The 23,644-nt window shown below is 43.4% G+C and overlaps 1 protein-coding gene across 1 annotated transcript in view; it reads left to right on the top strand.

Annotated features, from left to right (window-relative positions):
• The first annotated feature begins 470 nt into the window (after positions 1–470).
• Positions 471–23,644, top strand: part of MLPH (melanophilin) — a 100,968-nt gene continuing 77,794 nt past the window's right edge. Inside the window, exons 1-3 of the mRNA XM_081312766.1 lie at positions 471–604; positions 16,872–17,006; positions 23,411–23,632. Of these exons, the coding sequence (XP_081168892.1) occupies positions 16,897–17,006; positions 23,411–23,632 (332 nt within the window). The 5' untranslated portion in view covers positions 471–604; positions 16,872–16,896. The remainder of the gene's footprint in view (positions 605–16,871; positions 17,007–23,410; positions 23,633–23,644) is intronic.

The raw sequence follows: 23,644 nt of genomic DNA on the forward strand, positions 1-23,644 counted from the left end.
CAATGGGGGGGCAACTGAATGCTTCCAAAAACTGGAGTAGGACATGAAGGACTCTTCTGCTCTGTAACTTTGTTCCAAGAATTTATATTCAGAACTGCATCGTCTCTGAACAGAAGATTTCAGTAACCATCATGACAGGCTCACCCGTATTGCTTTTTCAAACAACAAAATGCTCCTTGTTTCTTTTACAAAGCACTAAGCAAAAGTCCCCTTTGTATCATACATACAACCTCTGCAACCTTCACAATCGTTTTGTGCAAAAGGACTTGCCAGCTAGCCATGCCCACTGGCATTTGGGGGAAAAGGAACAATGCCGGGCAGCTGATTAACCTCAGAGCTGGGCCCTCCTGCTGCGCTCTCTGCAGAAAGAGGCAGCTCTGCAGGAAGTTCACGAGGAGTCAAGTGCTAATCGGACCATGTGATCGCTGTGCCCGATTAGAGGTTTGTTCTGGGGAGCTCCAAGCTAGAAGAGAGGATCGGGGAAGTCTAGCGTGGGAAGCATGTGATAAAGACTTTTTGTGTGCGTGTGTCTTTTTACAGGATTTACAGCAGGAAATGGACAGAGGTCTGGGCAATACCCTGCCAACAGAGCTACTATCACCAGGTAAGAAAGAGAATCGGCCCGCGTCAAGTGAAAATGCTGTTGGTTAAAGATGTTTGCCCAGTAGAACTGAGCCTAGGCACGGGGGATCGAGCGAAGGACTGGGCGAGGAACTTTCGTATCCTTTTTCCTCGGGGACCGAGGCTAACTCTGAGATCCTCGCACCAACTGCAGTATTACACTTGGCAACTAGTATTGTTCTGTGACTTTAGGATCAGAAAAAGGATTGCCCCCTTTTAAATACAGATTTCAGCCAAACGGGGGCATTGCAAAGAGTATCCAGGAGATCAAAAGTCGCAGATGAAAGAAAGAGCACCAGCTCTATCTGCTCATTTTCTTTTCCGGAAATGAAAAACATAAATTAACTATTATTTTGAATGTCCATTGTATCAGTCATTTCCAAAATCACTTGATTGATCAGTGCAAACCATAGAAGCAAGTCTCTCAAAAGCTTTATCTGAAAAACTGGCCAAAGTGCTTAGAAAGGCCATCAGCAGGTCGGCCCTGCCGATTTACGAATTAAACAAGAAAACTGATAAATTAGATTCACCTTCTGGAAATACTGAATGGCAAACAGAAAACTGAGAGCTAATAAATGTTTGCAAATCTATTCAAATCCAGTTAGTCTGAGCAAATGGCCTGCAGATCTAGTACTTTTTAAAACTATCATAATAACAATAACAGTAAATTATTTTAGTAAAATTCAATAATATTTTATCTTGATTATGTGTTGCAAGTGGAACTCCGCTCTAGAGACTCATTCAAGTAGTTTTCTTGGGAATAAGATGGAAGTGGTGTGCCATTGCCTTCCTATGTGTTGTGGATTTTGTTTTTCCTTCTAGACTTCCCATTGTGGTCTGAGCTGCTATATTTTCTCATGGTCTCCCATCCTAGTACCACCAAGAACAAGTTACATGTTACTGCCCAACTGGGCAGAGGGAATCTGTGGGACTTTGGGTTGAGGTGTCAGTGGCATGGGTTCATTTCTTCTATTCACTTTTGATTAGCAGAGAAATTGAATAAGATGAATGGTTTCTAAGACTCCAACCTAGCTGGCACAGTCTCAGTATGTGCATGCTTTACTAAACATTGCAAGGATCTATCCTGAACATGGTTCATGTGAGGGTAGAAACTTCCTCTGTATAGCTTGGGACAAAAGCAAAGTTCACTGCAAGTTAAAGAAAGAATTCACTGTATTTCAGTTACACTACTAGATTAAATAGAAGTGAGTAACTACATATTTTCCACTGTAGTTACAGGATGATTTGGCAATCCTTGGCAAGGAACAGGGTGTTTGCTTCACTGCATTGAATTATGCACCTGAGCAGAGATGGACCATTGATCTCCTTCTTTTGCATCCATTTATAAATGGATATCTAAGCCATCTTTCTGCATGCAAATCCATTAAAAATAAATATTGAAGATGAATATAAAACTAATCTTCAATTAGTTTTCAATTGGGTGTTGTAAATAAATTTTGGATTGATCTTTTCCTTAAAAAGAATAGGCATGACAATATTTTTATTGGATATAGAATGATCTGTTAAAGCTCTAAAATGCCATTCTTGGGAATATTGTGTAGAGTATATATTACAAGCATCTGCAAATAATGGCATATTACCCACATTTTTAATATGTATGACAGCTGTACCACCAAAATCTTATTTAATATGTTTTGTGGGATTTGGACCCACAAATCTTCTCTTATCCATTATTAACTAATTTTTATGTTCTGTGATGGGTAGGCCCTGGGAGGGAGGGGGGCGCAAGGGACTACTAGACACTGTACTGTTTTTTTTTGAGAGCTTGAAATCCCTCCCCCCATACACTCCAAACAAGACCAAAGTGTTAAATCTCTTCTGGTAAATTGAATGTCATTGTGGAGCATTTAGAATCTGACAGATGTTAAAAGATGCAAAGGGAAATCTGCAATATATTAAACAAGGTTTCCTCTTTTGAGGAAAGTTCTGTTCTAGGACAAATAAATGCCATTTAGTTATTCCATATAGTTTTCAGGTCCAGAAATGTTCATCAAATTAGGAACAAACTCTTGATATACAGTATATTGTCTGAGGACTGTGGTATTACAAGTCATAATGATTATTTTTTGTTTGTTTGTTTGTATCCCTCCATTATTACTTTTACCAATAGTTCAGGGTGGTGAACATATCCAACACACCTTCCTTTTCCTATTTTCCTCTCAGCAACAACCCTGTGAGGTGGGTTGGGTTAAGAGAGAACGACTGGGCAAAAGTTATCCAGCTGGTTTTCATAGCTAAGACGGGACATTGAACTCACAATCTCCCACTTTTTATCCTGGTGCCTTAACCACTAGACCAAACTGGTTCACCTTTGCTGTGAGAATGTATTGATGTAACACACGGACCTGACTGAGAGTTTTAGAGTTTGCTTCATTCTCTTTGGACTGATCATTTTGATATCCAATATTGGACGATGGCAAATGGCTGTTTTCTTTTTGGTTTTATTCAGAAAAATGGAATTAACTTTGTACAGATAGTCCTCAAATTACAACTGTAATGGAAGCTACCCATAACTGCCATGACACGACTGACCAAATTTTAGGACCTTTTTTATGGCAGTTGTTAAGCTATGTATCAGTTTTCCTGAAAAACCGAAACCCCAGTTTTTTGCTAAAAATTTAACCGTGCATGAGGGTAGAAACAGATATAAGTACAGGCTGGTTGCCAAGTGTCCAAAGTGCGATCATGTGACTGTGGTGGGGCAACCATTGGAATTTTAAATTTGGGTTGTTAATACCTTCCCAAGAGATGCATTGGAACTTTGAATGATGGCTAGGTGACTGGTTGTAAATTGAGGACTACCTGTAGACAGACTTAACTTGTATGAAAGATCCATTAACGGGGTCTTCTGAGCTTCTCACATCAAAACTTTTTATTAAAGTGTCTTAATTTGGTTATTTCAGGAGAGAATTCAATAAAATGTATGTCAAAGTGTGTTTATTTATTTTTGTTGTTGTTAGTTGCGAAGTCGTGTCCGACCCATCGCGACCCTATGGACAATGTTCCTCCAGGCTTTCCTGTCCTCTACCATCTTCTGGAGTCCATTTAAGCTCATGCCTACTGCTTCAGTAACTCCATCCAGCCACCTCATTCTCTGTCGTCCCCTTCTTCTATTGCCCTCAATCTTTCCCAGCATTAGACTCTTCTCCAGTGAGTCCTTCCTCCTCATTAGGTGGCCAAAGTATTTGAGTTTTAGCTTCAGGATCTGGCCTTCTAAAGAGCAGTCAGGGTTGATCTCCTCTAGGACTGACCGGTTTGATCGCCTTGCAGTCCAAGGGACTCACAGGAGTCTTCTCCAGCACCAGAGTCCAAAGGCCTCAATTCTTTTGCGCTCAGCCTTTCTTATGGTCCAACTTTCACTGCCATACATTGCAACTGGGAAGACCATAGCCTTGACTATACGCACTTTTGTTGACAGGGTGATGTCTCTGCTTTTTAGTGTGCTGTCTAGATTTGCCATGGCTTTCCTCCCGAGGAGCAAGCGTCTTAATTTCTTGACTACAGTCCCCATCTGCAGTGATCTTGGAGCCCAGGAAAATAAAATCTGTCACTACCTCCATTTCTTCCCCATCTATTTGCCAGGAATTGAGAGGGCCGGATGCCATGATCTTGGTTTTCTTAATGTTTAGTTTCAACCCAACTTTTGCACTCTCCCTCTTCACTCGCAACAAGAGACTCTTCAGTTCCTCTTCACTTTCTGCCATTAGAGTGGTATCATCTGCATATCTTAGGTTGTTGATATTTCTTCCAGCAATCTTAATTCCAACTTTTGATTCATCTAGCCCTGCCTTTCTCATGATGTGCTCTGCATATAAGTTAAATAGGCAAGGCGACAGTATACAGCCTTGCCGGACTCCTTTCCCAATTTTGAACCAATCAGTGGTTCCGTGTCCAGTTCTCACTGTTGCTTCTTGGCCCGCATATAGGTTTCTCAAGAGACAAATAAGATGTTCTGGTACTCCCATCTCCTTAAGAACTTGCCACAGTTTGTTATGATCCACACAATCAAAGGCTTTAGCATAGTCAATGAAGCAGAAGTAGATGTTTTTCTGGAACTCTCTAGCTTTCTCCATGATCCAGCGTATGTTGGCAATTTGATCTCTAGTTCCTCTGCCTCTTCGAAATCCTGCCTGTACTTCTGGTAGTTCTCGATCCACATACTGCTGGAATCTAGCTTGTTGGATTTTAAGCATAACTTTACTAGCATGAGAAATGAGTGCAATGGTGTGATAGTTTGAACATTCTTTGGCACTGCCTTTCTTTGGAATTGGAATGTAAACTGATCTTTTCCAATCCTGTGGCCACTGTTGAGTTTTCCAAATTTGCTGGCAAATTGAGTGTAGCACTTTTACTGCATCGTCTTTTAAGATTTTGAATAGCTCAGCTGGAATACTGTCACCTCCACTAGCTTTGTTGTTGCTCAGCTTTTCTAAGGCCCACTTCACTTCACATTCTAGGATGTCTGGCTCAAGGTCAGTGACCACCTCATTGTGATTATCAGGGACGTTAAGCTCATTCTTGTATAGTTCTTCTGTGTAATTTTGCCATCTCTTCTTAATCTCTTCTGCCTCTGTTAGGTCCCTGCCATTTTGGTCCTTTATCATGCCCATTTTTGCATTAAATGTTCCCTTCATCTCTCCAATTTTCTTGAAAAGATCTCTGGTCCTACCTATTCTATTGTTTTCTTCTATTTCTTTGCACTGTTCATTTACGAAGGCATTCTTATCTCTTCTAGCTATTCTCTGGAATTCTGCATTCAATTGGGCGTATCTTTCTTTTTCTCCCTTGCCTTTTGCTTCCCTTCTTTCCTCAGCTATTTGCAAAGCTTCCTCAGACAGCCATTTTGCTTTCTTGCATTTCTTTTTCTTTGGGATGGTTTTAGTTGCTACCTCTTGTACAATGCTGCGAACCTCTGTCCATAGTTCTTCAGGCACCCTGTCTATCAGATCTAATTCCTTAAATCTATTTGTCACCTCTACTGTATATTCAACAGGGATATGATTTAATTCATACCTGACTGGCCTAGTGCTTTTCCCTACTTTCTTCAGTTTAAGCCTAAACTTTGCAACAAGAAGCTCATGGTCTGATCCACAGTCAGCTCCTGGTCTTGTTTTTACTGACTGTATAGAGCTTCTCCATCTTTGGCTGCAGAGCATATAGTCAATCTGATTTCTGTGTTGACCGTCTGGTGATGTCCATGTGTAGAGCCGTCTCTTGGGTTGTTGGAAAAGAGTGTTTGCTATGACCATCGTATTCTCTTGACAAAATTCTATCAGCCTGTGCCCTGCTTCATTTTGTACTCCAAGGCCAAACGCCTGTTATTCCAGTTATCTTTTGGCTTCCTACTTTAGCATTCCAATCCCCCATGATGATAAGGACATCATTTTGGGGTGTTAGTTCTATAAGGTGCTGTAGGGCTTCATAGAACCGGTCAATTTCATCCTCTTCAGCACCGGTGGTTGGGGCATAGACTTGGACTACTGTGATATTGAATGGTTTGCCTTGGATTCGAACTGAGATCATTCTGTCATTTTGAGGATTGTATCCCAGTATTGCTTTTCCTACTCTTTTATTGACTATGAAGGCTACTCCATTTCTTCTGAGGGATTCTTGCCCGCAGTAGTATACCTGATGGTCATCTGAATTAAATTCACCCATTCCTGTCCATTTTAGTTCGCTGATACCTAAGATGTCGATGTTTAGTCTTGTCATCTCTTGTTTGACCACGTCCAGCTTGCCTTGATTCATGGATCTTACATTCCAGGTTCCTATGGAGAAAAAATCTTTACAGCATCGGACTTTCCTTTCACCACCAGATACATCCACAGCTGAGCGTCCTTTCGGCTTTGGCCCAGTCGCTTCATTCTTTCTGGCGCTACTAGTACTAGCCCTCTGCTCTTCCCCAGTAGCATATTGGACGCCTTCCGACCTGAGGGGCTCATCTTCCAGCGTCATATCGTTTTGCCTTTTGGTACTGTCCATAGGGTTTTCATGGCAAAGATACTGGAGTGGTTTGCCATTTCCTTCTCCAGTGGATCACGTTTTGTCAGAACTCTCTGCTATGACCTGTCCGTCTTGGGTGGCCCTGCACGGCATAGCTCATAGCTTCATTGAATTACGCAAGCCCCTTCGCCACGACAAGGCAGTAATCCATGAAGGGGGTTTATTTATTTAGCCATTTATTTAACCATTTTTTGTTTGACCACTTTGTGACAGGAACCCCCTGTTGTGGGGAATACCCTTGCTATTATTTTAGATAAATTTTGAAGGCTTTGGCAAAATAAATTACAGATAATCCTCAATTTAGAACAGTTCATTTAGTGACCGTTTGAAAGTACAACGACACTGAAAAAAGTCACATGACAATTTTTTATAGTACAAATTGTGGCATCCCTGTGGTCATATTATCAAAATTCAGATGCTTGGCAACTGATTTATGTGTATGATGTGTTACTAACTTAACAATTGCAGTGATTCACTTAACAACTGTGGCCAGAAAAGTCATAAAACGAGGCAAAACTCATTTAACAAATGTGTCACTTAACAAGAGAAATTTTGGGCTCAAATGTTGTTGTAGCTGAGGACCACTTGTACTCATCTGGAGTGATACCTTATCCTGATTGTAATAAATTGTGTATGTACATGACACACCATAAAAGAATAGTTGCACTATCCGAAATTTGGATCACCAACAAATACACATAGCACAATAGAAATGATTAAAACTGAAAATGTAATGGAAGCACACAATACTTTAATGATAGATGAGAAGTATTTGCTGGAGGCTAGAAAAATCATTGTGATGATCTTTTGGTCAGCGGCCAGAATTCTTCAGCCCTCATGGCTGGTTGAGGAATTCTGGGAGTTGAAGTCCACAGGTCCTGAGCTAGCTGGTTGGCCCTTCTGAGCTCTTCCACAGTGTAGTAAGAATGCACCCCCCCAATCCCTTCCCTGTACCCTTAAAGGCACAGGAATCAAGTGCAAAGCAAGAAAATAAAGAAACACAAAACTCCGTTGTTTTTTCTCTAAACTGCCTCAGGCATGTCACATCTCACGACGTTATTATCCAAGACAGAAATGCTCCAGCAATTCCGAAAAGCTTTAGCTTTAAATTTCTAAAAGCCACAGAGACTCAATTAAAGGAGGTGAAACTAATTACATTTGTTTAAAGGGATTAAACCTTTCCTGTTGTATTTTTCCCCTTCGCCCACTCAAACCATGTTCTTTTATAGCCTCTCCTCTCCCCCCCTCCTTTTCTTCAGTTCACCTCCAGCTCCAAGCTGCTTCTGGAAGCGCCAATCAGCTGGAGCCAATCAGCTGGAGCCCTGCCAGCTCCTGGGGCTTCTGCCGAGCCCAGACATTCCTACAGCTGCCTCTCCCTCTCCCTCAGGCTTGGCTCGCTTAGGCTCATTCCCCTTCCTTGCTACACTTGGCTAGCAATCACGTACCACCTGCCATGTGGCAAAGTACCACAAGTGGTACGCGTACCACCAGTTGAAAAGACCTGGACATAGATTATCACTATCATCTACAATATTTTTTTTAATTTCTTTTGAACAAGCTATATCCTCTAACTGTTGTATTTCAGTTATCCCAAAACCTATATCTAAGAAATCATCTTTGTTTTCCTATAATGATATTTAGGACACATTTTATCTACTTCAGCATTTTTTATACTCTGAGCTGAAAGGCCAGCTGAATAAGCCCAACCAAGCAAACACTAGAGACATGATGAGCTCCAATGTTAACTTTATTAGGCATAAACAATCTGGCAAATTTGAAGAAAAGCTAACTCTGAAACTATGTTGGGAAACAGATAATTAAAAGACTAAAACTTTCCCTCCCCTCTGACATTTCAGTTCACATTGTCCAATAAATCTTCCAGCAATTGTTATGAGAAGAAACTTCGGTCCATCAAAACATTCTCTCAATGGTCTTCAGCTCTCATGCTGATAGGGAGCACCTATGAATCCCAAACTCTTCCATCCTCGCCCCCCAATAACTGTTGGCAAGCTAGCAGCAGTCCTAAAGACAGTAGAGTTCGTATCTTGACAATTATTATGTAAAGACAAAAGACATGTCTCCCTAATTTTTCATAGAATGTTTAATAGATCCCACTATAGCTTCTCTTTCACTTCCTTTGGTAGTTCACAAGTCCTTATCTGAAGTTTAATTTCCATCCCATGCAGCATTCACTCTTAAAGAAACTCATGTTTTAGTTAACTGTAGTATTTCTGAGAAGTGCATCATATGATAGCCATCCATCCATCAACCAGGTAATACAGACCTTGGTGCTAGAAATTGAAATCTTTCCTTTCTTTACCATTTCTGTAGCTATTCATTCATCTGCAGCATTCTATTTTTCCTTTTCAATCCTCTTCCATGGACTAGAAGAATGGATGAAGACATCTGAGTTCCTATTTCTTCAACTTCCCTCCTGAATTTCAAAACATAATCAGAAAAGATTTCCAGTCTGTAGACTTTAGATCTCTTTTGCAGTTATTCTGTCATATCCTTGATCCATACTCCCAGAAAACAGTATACTTCCAAGCCTAACCAACATATACTGTATTTAATTCTGTTTTTCATACAAAGGAGTCATAGAAAAGAGTCATCAAAAGACTGGACAACCACTTGTCTGGAATGGTACATGGTCTCCTGCTTGAGCAGAGCGTTGGACTACAAGAACTTCAAGGTCCCTTCCAACTCTGTTAATCTGTTACTGATCATTAAAATTCTTGTTTCCTCCCCCCTCCCGGAATGTAACGCCAATTCATCTTATTTCACATTCAGCAGGGGTCTAGTTACTCTCCTTCATTTCTTCTTTAACTAAAAGCTTTCCTTCACTTCCAGTTTGTAAAATAGGTTCTGAATCTGTTTCTTATTTGTATTTGTTGAGACTGTACCTGTGTTTTGCTCTTTTTTGTCACCTATACTGATAGTCCTCGACTTAGGACCACAGTTGAGCCCAACATTTCTGTTGCTAAGAAAGACATTTGTTAAGCATGTTTTATCCCAATTTACAACCTTTCTTGCCACAGTTGTTAAATGAATCACTGCAATTGTTAAGTTAGTAACACGGTTTTTAAGTGAATCTGACTTCCCTATTGACTATGCTTGTCAGAAGGTCACAAAAGGTGATCACATGACCCTGAGACACTGCAACTATCATTTGAATTTTGATCATGGGTTGCTGAAACAGTCATAAGTGTGGAAAACAGTCATAAGTCACTTTTTTCAGTGCCATTGTAACTTCAAATGGTTACTAAATGAATTGTTATAAGTCGAGGACTACCTGTATCTCAATCTTTCTTTGGTCTTAAAGGTCTCTATCCTCATTTATAGCTGATATACATATATCTACATATACATATACACATACACATACACACACACACACACGGGTGTGTGTGTGTGTGTGTGTGTGTGTGTGTAAATGTTTTTGGATTGCTAACAAAGAATTAAAGGGAAACTTTGTTAGCAAAATTGTTAGCAATCCAAAAAAAATTACACAAATATGAGCTGTCACTGCTGTGACTACTGCCTGTGGATGGCCTTGGGTTAGGCTGAAACAGAAAATAAGATTTGTGGTATGCGACCATCCTAGTAAAGTGGTGGGGAGGGGAATGAGCTGAACCGTGGCAGCACTGCACAAGCCTGAGCGAGAGATGGCTGGAGCTGTAGGGCTGTCAGGGCTTAGCGGAAGTGCCAGGATCAGTGCCGCTTTCCAGCTGATCAGTGCTTCTTCGGGGCTGTCAGGGCTCAGTGGAAGCGCCAGGATCAGCGCCAGGTTCCAGATGGAGCTCGGTGCTGATCCTGGTGCTTCTGCTTATCCCTGAAGAAGCACCAATTAGCTGGAATGTTGCAGCATCTCCAGGGTCTTGTGATTTACATTCAGATGCTTGGCAACTGATTCATATTTATGATGGTCACAGTTTCCCAGGATCATGTGAAGTGACCAAAACCTGCTGCAACCACCCAGCAGACAGGAGGAATAAAAACCAAACGACCCCCCCCACCCCATCCCCACTGCCAATCCTCAACAGAAATGCTAACAACAGTGAAAACCTTGGACAGGAGGAAGAGTGCCGCTGGGGGCAGGTGTCTTGCTCAGCTGTGGCTTGGGGGGCACTTTTTTCAGTGCCATTGTAACTTCGAACAGTCACTAAGTGAACTTTTGTAAGTTGAGGACTACTTGTACTTTATCACTTTTTTTCCTTTTTTTTTTTGGTCATCAAGTTTTTGATACCTTGCTAGGTGACTGGTGGTACTCGGATGTTGCCATATCCTAAAAGTGGTACGATGGGTGAAAATGTTGAAAAGCCCTGGTATAATGGGGTTTATATTTACTGAATATGCATACTTCATTCTTTCAGGATAAGAAAAATGTTCCACAAGTTTTATTATAATTATTATTTATTATAATTAAACTTATATACCGCCCTTCTCCCGTAGGACCCAGGGTGGTTCATAAGGCAATTAAAACAACATTACAATACAAAAATTAATAACAATTAAAATAGATTAAATTTTCCTTAATTAAAATCTAAAACCCCTATAACTCTAATTAAAAACCCAATTACAATAAGTTAAAAAATTAAAAAATCCTCAGTCCTGGTCGGAAAGCTCAAAGAGCCAGGTCTTCAGGTCCCGGCGGAACGAACGAAAATCAGGGGCAGTCCTAAGCTCTACGGGTAACTAGTTCCAGAGGGCAGGCGCACCCACAGAGAAGGCCCTCCCCCTGGGTGTTGCCCGCCGGCAATCGTTTGCCGGCGGCACCCTGAGAAGGCCCTCCCTGTGGGAGCGCACAGGACGAAGGGAACTTGATGCCGGCAGCAGGTGTTCCCTCAGATATCCCGGACCCAAGCCATTTAGGGCTTTATAGGTCATCACCAGCACCTTGAATCTCACCCGGAGGGCAACCGGAAGCCAATGCAGCTCGCGGAGCAGAGGTGTTATATGGGAGTATCGGGAAGCCCCCATCACAACTCGCGCGGCTGTATTCTGCACCAGTTGAAGCCTCCGAGTGGTCCTCAAGGACAGCCCCATGTAGAGAGCATTGCAGTAGTCTAACCGGGAGGTCACGAGCGCATGAGTGACTGTGCGCAAGGCATCTCGGTCCAGATAGGGCCACAACTGGCGCACCAGGCGAACCTGGGCAAAAGCCCCCCTGGTCACGGCTCCTATATGATCTTCAAGGCTGAGCCGCAAGTCCAGGAGGACACCCAAGTTGCGAGCCCTGTCGATGGGGGGTAACACCTCACTCCCCATCATTAAAGATGGAATAGAATGGTTCACTCGAGATGCCTGTATGCACAGCCACTCAGTCTTGGCAGGATTGAGTCTGAGCCTTTTTCTCCCCATCCAAACCCGAACTGCCTCCAGGCAACGGGACATGACGTCGAGGGCATCACTGAGTTGGTTTGGGGTGGAAAGAAAAAGTTGGGTATTATTGGCGTACTGATGATACCCCACCCCAAAACCACGAATGATCTCACCCAGCTTAGTATAGATATTGAACAAGAGGGGAGAGAGGACTGACCCCTGAGGAACTCCACAAACGAGAGACCTCGGGCGGATCTCTGCCCTCCCGTCAACACCGACTGCGAATGGCCCAAGAGGTAGGAGGAGAACCACTGCAAAACAGTGCCCCCGACTCCCAACCCCCTGAGACATCGCAGCAGGATACCATGGTCAATGGTATCAAAAGCCGCTGAGAGGTCTAATAGGACTAGGACAGAGGAACAACCCCTGTCCCGAGCCCGCCAGAGATCATTCATCAGGGCGACCAATGCCGTCTCCGTGCTGTTCCCCGGGCCTGAAACCCGATTGGTACAGGTCAAGATAATCAGTTTCCTCCAGGAACAGAGGAAGCTGATGCGCAACCACACTCTCAACAACCTTCGCTAAAAAGCGAAGATTGGAGACTGGACGATAGTTATTCAAAATAGCTGGATCCAGGGCAGGCTTCTTGAGAAGGGGTCTCACCACCGCTTCCTTCAAGGCGGCGGGAAAGACACCCTCGCTCAAAGAAGCAGATATCACTGCCTGGAACCAGCCTCGTGTCTCCTCCCGAGCTGAATAAACCAGCCAGGAAGGGCACGGGTCCAATAAACAGGTGGTAGAGCTCAGCCTCCCCATAATCCTGTCCACCTCCTCAGGAGTCACAGGATCAAACTCAGTCCATATAATACTCTGAAGACCGCTCGATTCCTCCCCGTCAGACTCTGCCCAGTCAGAGTACAAACCGGTCCGAATCTGAGTGATTTTGTCTGCCAGATGCTGGCTAAACTCCTCGGCCTGCCCCTGCAAGGGCTCCTCCCTCACCTCCTGAGAAAGGAGGGAACGAGTTACCCTAAACAGGGCGGCCGGGTGATTATCTGTGGACGTGATGAGGGCGGCGAAGTAATTAGACTTCGCCGTCCTCATCGCCACGAGATAAGACCTAGTGAAAGATCTTATTCACAATCGGTCAGATTCAGACCGGCTGGATCTCCAACAGCTCTCCAGACTCCGTCTCCGACGTTTCATCTCCCGTAGCTCCACAGAAAACCATGGAGCCCATCGGGATCTGCGCCGGATCAGGGGTCGCAAGGGTACAACCCGGTCAAGTGCCTCGGTGGCAGCCCTCTCCCAAGCCTCCACCAAGGCATCAGCCGGGCTGTGGGTGAGGGAGATAGGTATAGACCCAAGTGCTGTCTGGAACCGTTCTGGATCCATTAGGCGCCTGGGGCGGAACCACCTGGTCGGCTCCGTAGCCCAGCGGCGAGGGGTAGCGTATTGGAAGACCAGCCATAGGAGGTGATGATCGGACCATGACAGGGGGACAGTATTTGGCGTACCCCCTCCCAGATCATCAAACCACTGTCCAGATAGGAAAACCAGGTCGAGAGTGTGACCCCTCCATGGGTCAGGCCCTGAATTATCTGGGTCAGGTCCATGGCTGTCATGGAGGCCATGAACTCCCGAGCTAACTCTGACAACCTGCCCAGGGATGAAAGGTTGAAATCACCCAGAACCATAAGTCTGGGAAATTAAACCACCAGCCCTGAAAGGGTGTCAAGAAGCCCGGGCAGAGTTGTTGCAACACAGCTGGGCGCCAGGTATGTCAGCAACAAACCCAGCTGAACCCCAGAGCCAAACTTCAGGAGGAGTGACTCACTCCCGCCAATCTGTACAATAGTGGTCTCCCGAGGGTATAAGGTCTCCCGTATAACCACCGCTACCCCCCCCCGCCCCTACCCTGAGCTCGCGGCCAGTGCAGCACACAGAAACCTGGAGGGCAGAGCTCAGTCAGAGGGACACCTCCCTCTGAGCCCAACCAGGTTTCCGTAATACATGCCAGATCTGCGCGTTCCTCCTCGATCAAATCTCGGACGAGGGGAGCTTTGTTCACTACAGATCTGGCATTAAAATACAACAGCCTAAGCTCAGGGGCCCGATCTCCCTCACCCCCAGGTAAACGGGTATCAACCGGAGGGTCGGAGCACACCACTGCTTGAAGACAGCGGGGTCGTGATCCCGGATGTTGATATGGCCCTCCATGCAACCACCTGCTACCATTCCCAATCGTCGTGGGGATTTGAAACCCCACCCCACAACCGGAGGAACCAGAAATCCCTAACCCCAAGCTTGTCTCGCCGGGAACCATCTCCGGCCTGGACTGACAGCCGGTTGATAAAATACCCTTATCCCTCCCACCCCTATCATTCACCCCCCTCCCTAACCCCCTAAAACAACCGGCTAAAAAACATAGTAGGGGCTTTTTAATCCGCTTCAACCAGCAGCCCCTATGTATGCCCAACCACCTCTCAGGGTCCCAGCAATTGGGCCCGTCCTCAAGGGAGATAGAGCACAAGGCGGCAGGTCGTGCCCAGGCGGCAGGAACTCTCCTGAGGGCATATAAGTCCGCAAAAGAGTAGTATAAGCGGGCCATATGCCAGAATGTCCACATTGGGCTATTTGTAGGCAGCTAGATAGTTAAAATAAAGATGTTAAGGAACATTGTTGATGTTATCAAGTCAGGGCGGCAAAACAAAAACCGTTAAGCCAAGCCCATCCAAGCCAAGCCAAGTCAAGCCAAGCCAGCTCTACTCTCACCCGAGCTGGCTGCAGATATAAGAGCCATAATAGTTCTCTCACAATGAATGGCAAATTAATCTGGGCAAAACTTGGCTAAAGACAACCGGGATAAATCCACCTCAGCTGATCTCTCACATCAGGGGTGGATTGATAGTTAATTTTGTACCTCATAACTGCAGAGTGCCATCCAGTCATTTTCTTTCCTGTCTTCTGTCTTGTTACCTTAAATGGAAATTTCTGAGATATCTCATACTTGAGTTTCCATGCTAATTTTTTTTGTCAAAATCCTATTAGTTCTCCATTTACTCAGTGAGTTTATTCCCAAAAAATTGGCTTCCATATATTTCTTCCAAAGTGTCTGCTTGCTCTGCTAGAAGTAATCACTCACAGCAAGCAAACAGCAACTCTCATTATATACACCTTTTAAAAAATAGCTACTCAGGAAATTCCCTTCTCCATATAGAGGAATCCAGAGTTCCCTGGAATATACAGCATTTTTGCTCATTCTCTTTGCTCCAGCTTTTTATTCCTGATTGTTATTCCTGATTAACTGAATTACATTTATATATTGCAGCCAAAATTATGGCAAAACCTGCCCAGTGACAACTCAAATTTCTTTTTGGAAAATGTCACCAACTTCGTTTGGAAGGACAGATTCGCTATATTGCTGGAACTAAATATTTTCAATCTTTTTTTCCATTTTTCCATCCATTTTCACTACAAGTGAAAAAGTATATTTCCCCGAAAAAAGTATATTTCCCCGAAAGTAAGACCCAGCCCAAAAGTAAGCCCTACCTTGATTTTTGAGGTGGGCCTAATATAAGTCCTATTCCCAAAACAAGTCCTAGTTTTGGGGCAAGGGGTATGCCTAAAAATCAAGCTAGGGCAGGGATGGGGGGGTAAAAGTACCCCTCGCACCCTGTACCCACTTGCCTCACCAGTAGGATCGCTGCAGTCAGGCCTCCCACGCCCCAACACTTGTTAAGCTGTGTGATTTGTCATGCCAGTGCCGCCGCAAGTGGCAAGAGGTTGCATAGCACTTTGGGCCGTTTCCTCTGCTCACGACAGGATGCCGCATGGTGCTTTGTGCAGTTTCTGCTGCATGGCTCCTTGGGCTGTTTCTGCTGGAAGAAACAGAAGAAATGGAAGAAATGGCCCAAAGAGCCATGTAGCGTCCTGCCGCGCAAGCAGCAGAAACAGCCTGAAGAGCCATGTGGCATCCTGCAAGCAGCAGAAATGGCCCAAAGCCATGAACAGCAGAAACAGCGCAAAGCACTATGCGGCCTGCTGCCATTAGTAGCAGCAACGGCACAATGCGCCACATGGCATCCAGCTGCAAGTGGCAGTAAGCTGCTGCAGAGGTCAAGCAGTGGGGTGACAGTTGTCGGGATGTGGGAGGCCTGGCTGTGGTGGTCCTAAGGTAAGACATTCTCCGAAATTAAGACCTAGTGCCTCTTTTGGAGGCAAAAAAATATATAAGACTGGGTCTTAATTTTGGGGAAACACAGTAGATTTTGGCAGTCTCTTTAAGAAGACAGTTTTTTCTTTAACTCATCCTAAATAAAAACTAATTTCTGTATTATTCAGAGAAAGCACTGTATGTATCTTTATAGAATGGATGCTTCCTGTAAATCTAAACAGTTCTAAACAAAAACTAAATGTCAGACCTGCCCCAATCTGATCCCTTAGGAAAGAAAGACCCTCGACTCCATTTGATTAAAGCAAAGGGTTCTTCAAAAGTTACAAAAGCCTCACCCGCAGCCTATCCCTCCCCCCAACCCCGTGACCAGCCCGTTTCCAGCCAACTGAAGCTCGCCAAGACGTTTTGAGAATTCTGAGATGTTTGGGGGTAATCCGCATATTTCTCAGGGTACCTGGCCGTGGTATGCTGGCACAAACAGGATCCAGCTGCTCTGGTCTTTATCACCTGTTATTCCCCCTTCCTGATTTCCCATCACATACACACAAAGTTTTATTGTCCTTCCATCTTCTTCCCCTTCCATCCTCCTTCCCTTCTAGCCTTTGATGGCAGGATGCCTGTGATGCGCCAAGCCAAACCAGATAGAGCTGACACTAAATGTGCCTTGGGAAAAAATATATCTGTAGGTATGTCTGATTTGATTACATTTATCTTCCCTTTATTTCAGTTTTAGGGGTTTTAATTTTCTAAAAATGGGAAAGAAGCTCGATCTTTCCAGATTAACAGATGAAGAGGCCAAACACGTCTGGGAAGTAGTTCAGCGGGACTTTGATCTGCGCAAAACAGAGGAAGACCGTTTAGAGTGAGTATTTAAAACATAGAAATGCTTGGTGACTTGTCAAATGAAAATGCAAAGTGGGTTTTTAATATGCAATGCTTTCAAGCTGTTTTTTATTTATATTGAACCATATAAAACATAAGATCACAGAATATAATCCAAATTATATAATCACAATTGTTTATTCAGATTTATAATCTTGCTCATTTAATAGGCTGCTCTCCATCTTTTTTTCTTTTCTTTTCTTTTTTTGAGAATATAAGCAGAACTGCCAAGATTGAACGATGAAGTTGGAAATAACTTTTAGCCAAACATGAAATACTCAATTAATACATTTGAATGTTGGAAAGATCTGTGACAGCCATTGCCTTTTTTGTTTGTTTCTGAACCCTTAAAAGAGGAATGTGAGGGAGAGTGGAGAAGAATTTGAATGACTTATAGTAAGGTTTGATGTGTAAAAGCCTTGTTTAGTCTAATAGAGACTTTGCCATACATCACAAAATATATGCTTTTCAGTGCTGGGCTTTGTCTTGAAAAGCTGACATAAGTATGGGAAAGAAGAGGGACAAATATTAAGGAGACAGGAGAGCCCAATTCAGTCTTGTTAAAGGCTTTATTTTGTGGGAAGAGTCTGCAAGTGACTCATCAAAATGGGAGGCTCCTTAAAGTATACATTGATATTAATAGCTCTACAGTATCCATAATCAGAAAAATAATATTTTCCTATGACCATGGTGAACAGACTGTACTATGAGTGGTTCAGGAAGAGGAACATTTTGGCAAAAAATGAGAGAAACATTATCGTCTAATCACTCTAAATCTTTCCTAGAGGCAATTTAGACTTTGTGTGTTCACATTGCAGAAAAATTCAGAATGCCTTTTTGTACTTGACCTCATAGGCCTTTCTCAAAAACGGATGGATTATTCTACCTATCTGGAACTCTTTGGGCCCCTGGAAAGCTGCCCTGTTTTCTTCTACTGTCCACTGACCTCCAGTGTTAACATAGGCTCCTGCTGTTCCTCACATTTTTTTGAGAAAAGCAGCAAGCTGAATTATAGACCCCAGGTCTTGTATGAAATTCAGCCAATTTATTGATTTACCGTATTTTCATTTATAAATAAAATAAATAAATAAATAAATAAACCTTTATTGTCAAAGTACAACATGTGTACATTGAGATTAGCTGAGCCTCCCCCCATGCTCTCTCCCCCCAACACACAGTGACAACAAACCCTCCATCCTACCACACCATGTGAACCAACTACACGACACACCGGCCTCCCAAGTCAATTCTGCATAAGTTCACAGAGATTATGTCCCATTTAAAAGCCTAACAGCCCACGGATAAAAGCTATTTTTCAGCCTGTTGGTACGGCTGGCTATACTCCTATATCTCCTACCGGATGGTAGGAGAGTAAAGAGATACCGTCCAGGGTATCTCGTACCAGAGCCATCAAAATAGCTTACTCCATAGAATATATGCAATAAAATCATAACCACAATAATGTCACTACACCATGGTTAGAATGCAGCATTGCTGACTTCTGCTGACTGCTAGCTGCCAGAAATTCGGCAGTTCGAATCTCCCCGGCTCAGAGTTGACTCAGCCTTCCATCCTTCTGAGGTTGGTAAAATGAGGACCCAGATTGTTGGGGGCAATATGTAAACCACTTAGAGAGGGCTGTAAAGCATGTGAAGCAGTATATAAATCTAAGAACTATTGCTATTACCATGTTTCCCCAAAAGTAAGACCTACCCCCAAAATAAGCCATAGCTTGATTTTGGGGGGTGGGCCTAATATAAGCCCTACCCAAAAAAGAAGCCCTAGTTTTGGGGTGAGGTGCACACCTAGAAATCAAGCTAGGGTGGGGGGGTGGAGCTGCCCCACACGCCCCGCAGCAGCTTACTTTGCAATCAGACCTCTCCTTGCCAGACCACTTTGCAGCATCCCCAGGTAGGCTTTAAACAGAGGCCTTTCCAGAAGGCCACTACAACTGAGAACCAAGCTATGGGTTGAATGCATAACTCGGTTCTGCAAGGCCTCTGCAGCCTTGAACCAAGCTATGGATTAGCTCAGTTCTCAGCTTCAGTGGCCTTCCAGAATGGCCTTTGATTACGAAATGCAGGTCGGAGTTCCAGTCTCAGATGCAGAATGAAACTGGTCCTTCAGCCCCAGAGGAAGTGGGCTGGCTGGGCGGGGCTGTTGGTGCCGGAAATGAGTGGAAAAGTCACCCCAACCCACCCCCGAAAATAAGACCTCGTACCTCTTTTGGAGGGGGAAAAAAGTCCAAGTCTTATTTTTGGGGAAACATACCAGTGCCACATGTAGAGTGCAAAAGTAAAATAATTCAAAGGTCTGCTGAAATAAGAATCCTTTTAACTGTTGGCCAAATGTCTTGGGATGGCTCTTACACAGGGTCCCCAAAGGCTTCTTTCTTGTGTGAATGGAGCTGCGCATGCGCCAGCCCACCACTCACATGGCCCAGTTCCCCTCTCCCTCCCCCCACCCAGACCACCAAGCCACAAAGGTTGGGGACCGCCATTTTAGGAAATAAGTATCACTTCAGCTGTGCCTCAGAATAGACTAGATATCCACCAAAATCTAGTTCTGATAACTGAGGTTCCCAAATACTTTATGAGGACAGTTCTACTCAGAGTATGTTGCATCCAACCTGAATTAGTGATTGCAGCCAGATCCTCACTTAATTAATTATAAGCATTTAGAGCAGGGGTGTCAAAGTCAATTTCACTGAGGGCCACGTCAGGGTTGTGGTTGACCTCGGGGGATGGGGGGGCATGGTCAGCTCGACGTTGCTTATGTTGGGGGGGCACCTGTGTGGTCCGGGCGGGCCTGGGAGGAATCCACTGTCTCTAGTGGAGAAAGGCGAGACCAGGAGGAGCGCCAAACATTTGTCCAACAGAAGAACCTTTCTGTCCCTCTCAGGCCATGTGGAGGACCCCCAGCTGGCAGTGCAGGCTGCCTGGAGCCCTGGACAGTAGAGGGCAAGCGCCCAGCCTGGTCCTCGACCTCCGAGGGCACTGGGACCCCATAGCCCAGCTCAGGCCAGTCCTGCTGTCCCAAGAGGGCGCCCTGCTGCGCTTACCTCCTCCTCAAAGCTGCTGCTGCTGTTCTTGCTCTCCTTGGCCAGATTGCTCATGATGTGTGCGGGAGGGCAAAGGTCAGAGGGAGGCCCACTTCTTCTCCATGCGAGGAAATCTGGCTTTGTAACTAAAGCATCCTCAGCAATAGACCACCAGGAGAGATGAGGAGGAGACAAGAGGATGGCAAAAGGGCAGCAGGGTTGCTGGTGGCCAAGTGCTAAGGCAGAACTTCCCTCAGACCCTCCCTCTCTCTCATTGTAATATCCATCCTTCCTTCCTTCCTTCCTTCCTTCCTTCCTTCCTTCCTTCCTTCCTTCCTTCCTTCCTTCCTTCTTCCCTTTTCTTCTTTTTGTTCCCTCTTTATTCTCCTTTTTTCCTTCTTCCTTCCCCTCTTTCCTTCTTTTTCCTTCCTTGCTCTCTTCCCCTCTTTTCTTGTCTTTTCTTTGTCTTTCCTCTTTCCTTTCTCCTTTTCTGTCCCTTCTTGGATACTCAGATGCAAAAGGGGAAACATTTCTCGATGCCTCCTTGCCTTGTGATGAAATGCCACTTTTGCTAGTAGTTTGTGGCCACTTAAAAGACTAAGAACAAACCAGGCTCAGTTTATCCTATGCTTGCTTTTAATGGGGGCGTCCACAGACAACAGTACAGCAAAACTGTCACAATGGTGGCTGTGATAGTTAATCAGAGCACATCTGTTTTTTATGTGAACAGCTTTAGCTTTTATGAGCAGAGGTAGGTTAGTTGTTTTTCTATTAATACATAATACTTAAAAGGGCTGTCCTGTCGGGAGCCTGCCTTGGTCTAATTCAGACTGGAAATATACCAAAGGAAAATATTTTTCCCCACTCTGCTTTGTCCTGCTTTCCCCACTGGAAATGGCTGTTTGCAACATATAAGGAAGGGATGCTCCCCTTAAATTCTCTCATCTAAGTCATTGGTGAAGATATTGAAGAGTACTGGGCCTATACTGTATAAATGCTTCTATAGTCAACTTCTATAGATGACTTGTTGAGCCCCTAAGTTAATCTCCTTTTTTGTCTGTGTACACAATATATTTATTTGGTCATACTTCCAGACATTTGCGAAAACAGAAAAAGCAAACATCTCAGTGCACTATTGCTAGTTAATATACCACAGGAGCAACATTAATAACTATGTATATGAAAATTTTCCAGTTATACTTTCCAGTCCTACCCACCTGGAAATAAGCCATCAAGGACCTATCCTACAATACAAATACTACATTCCTTAATAATTGCCCCAAAGGCAAACAAAAGATGCTGTGTATGTGCTGAAAGCAAACAAAAGTCATATCAGAAACCTGGCAGATCTGTGCTGATAAAATCCAGCTTAAAGTGTATATGAGATATTGATTGGAATATATTTTTAGTTCCTACAAACTGAGATTACTATTCCATATTACTTACAGGGAAACATACTGACTTCAGCCCAAGGCCAGACTGTTAGTTGAATAGATTCCTGTATATAGACTTTTAATAATAAATCAGTTTAATTGAACCTTCATATGTTGACCTGGTCTTTCATGCAAGACCATTCTTCTGGATTTGTGCTGAAAATACTCTACAGATGCCTAAATCACAATAAGAAAGAAACTGAGCTACCCATGTTACTCTTAGTGCGTCTAAGTAACATTCAAATTTTGTGACCCAGGCATATTCTCATTTAGCAATTAAAAACCATGAAGAAGAAGCCCCTGATTTGAATCTGATTTCTGCTAATATAGCCTGGGAAGCTGAGTTTCTTTAGCCTTGGCCACCCACCAACCCTCAGTAAACAAGACACAGTTGCTGATAACGATGATGATTGATGATGATAATAGTTTATCACATAGGGCTATGATGACATTCTAAGTTTTTTTTTTACAGGGGAAGGTCACAAAAGACAAGATTTGCCAGATTTCTTCAGAGGATGTCTGCTTTATACTTTGAGATTTGTAGTTTAGAGTATGATGTAGATGGTGATCATGTTCCATGGGAAACCCAATTTTTCCCTCCCTTAGTCTAGATGACTAAGCTAAATAATGAACGTCATTTCAAAATAATACCTAAATGCAGTCTCTTGTTCCCACACATTATTTGATGTGCTATAAGCCACAGAGTTGACATCTAACAAGTTTAAAAAGCAAACATAAATGTCAGACAAAGTGGAGGGATTGTATATCAATGGCTTCATATACCTAAGTGTTTCTCACTCTTAGCAATTTTAAGAAACATGGACTTCAACTCCCAGAATCCCCCAGCCAGAAGGAATTAAAATCCACATACTTCAAAATTGTCAAGGTTGAGAAACGCTAATCTTTCCCTTCTAGTGTACTGAAGCCAAAGCTTAAAAGTAATTCAAAATCTACACAGAATTACATCTATGCAGATTCTCTGTGATTTTGAGAATTCAGCTTTATATACACAGCTTGGTGGTACCTGCCCAACTTTTTCAAATCTTAGAAACTTAAATTGAACAGCAAATGCTGTTGTATCCTTCCTATTCAACGTTGCAAAAGTGAAGATACAGCTAATGGAGCAGGTTTGGAAGGCCTGATGTTATTTGTCATGTGGCAATGGAAGGCCAAGGCACAGAGGTGTTGTGAAAAAATGCCTGACCATAGAAATGCTAATGTTGGAGGGAGGAAGTATGCTTGGACAGTGAATTGGACTGATGGTTTCTAGCATTTGCCCACCCCACCCCCCAGGAGGAGAAGGCAACAGGAAATGGCTAAAGAGCAGGGGCTCAGACAGAAGGATAAGGCGAATAAATAAAAGGAGCAATTTGCGGGAAGTAAATTTAATAGAGGGTGGCATGAAATTGATTTTCAGTAGAACTCAAGGAAAGAGGGAGACAACCTTTTCATTCTTCTTTTTTAAAAAAATCCTTACAAATGTAGATATAATATGCACAATATAGCTTCATATACAGAGGTCAGAAAATCCTGGTCCTATCAATCTGAAAATTCTGATCTTCTCTGTTTAAGGGGAACAAAGAATAAAATTTAAACTGTAGATCACAGACAGCTACCCACTGCTGCTCTGTTTCACATAAGGAATTTGAATTTTAAGTGCCCTGTTAAGAATGAATAATTCACTTTCTCTCATATTTTTATCTGATTAAATATGAGAAACCTTTTTTGACACCATTTAATTTAAATATACAATATGGACATTATTAATTTTATATTATTACTGATTATATTTATTACGGCCACTCACTTTAGAGGGCTTGCAGTATTCAGAAATGCATGCATATATATTTGAGTGTGAGCGTGCTGGTGTTTGATAAGCATATGACATGGTTTATTTATTTTTCCCCAAAGGGATCTAAAATGCAAAGTTGAAAAAGAAAGCACTAAGCGGGAGCTACTGTCCAGTCAATCCCACCTCAACGAAACCCTCTGTATCCACTGTCTGCAACCCTTTAAGTTTCTATTAAACAGCAAACGCCAGTGCTTGGACTGTCACTTGTACATATGCAAAAGCTGCAGCCAGTACAACAAAAAGGAGCAAGGTTGGATGTGTGATCCATGCCGCCTAGTTAGGTAAGTGGGCTA

Source organism: Vipera berus (assembly GCF_964194415.1).
Source record: "Vipera berus genome assembly, chromosome: 1".
Classification (NCBI taxonomy): Eukaryota; Metazoa; Chordata; class Lepidosauria; order Squamata; family Viperidae; genus Vipera; species Vipera berus.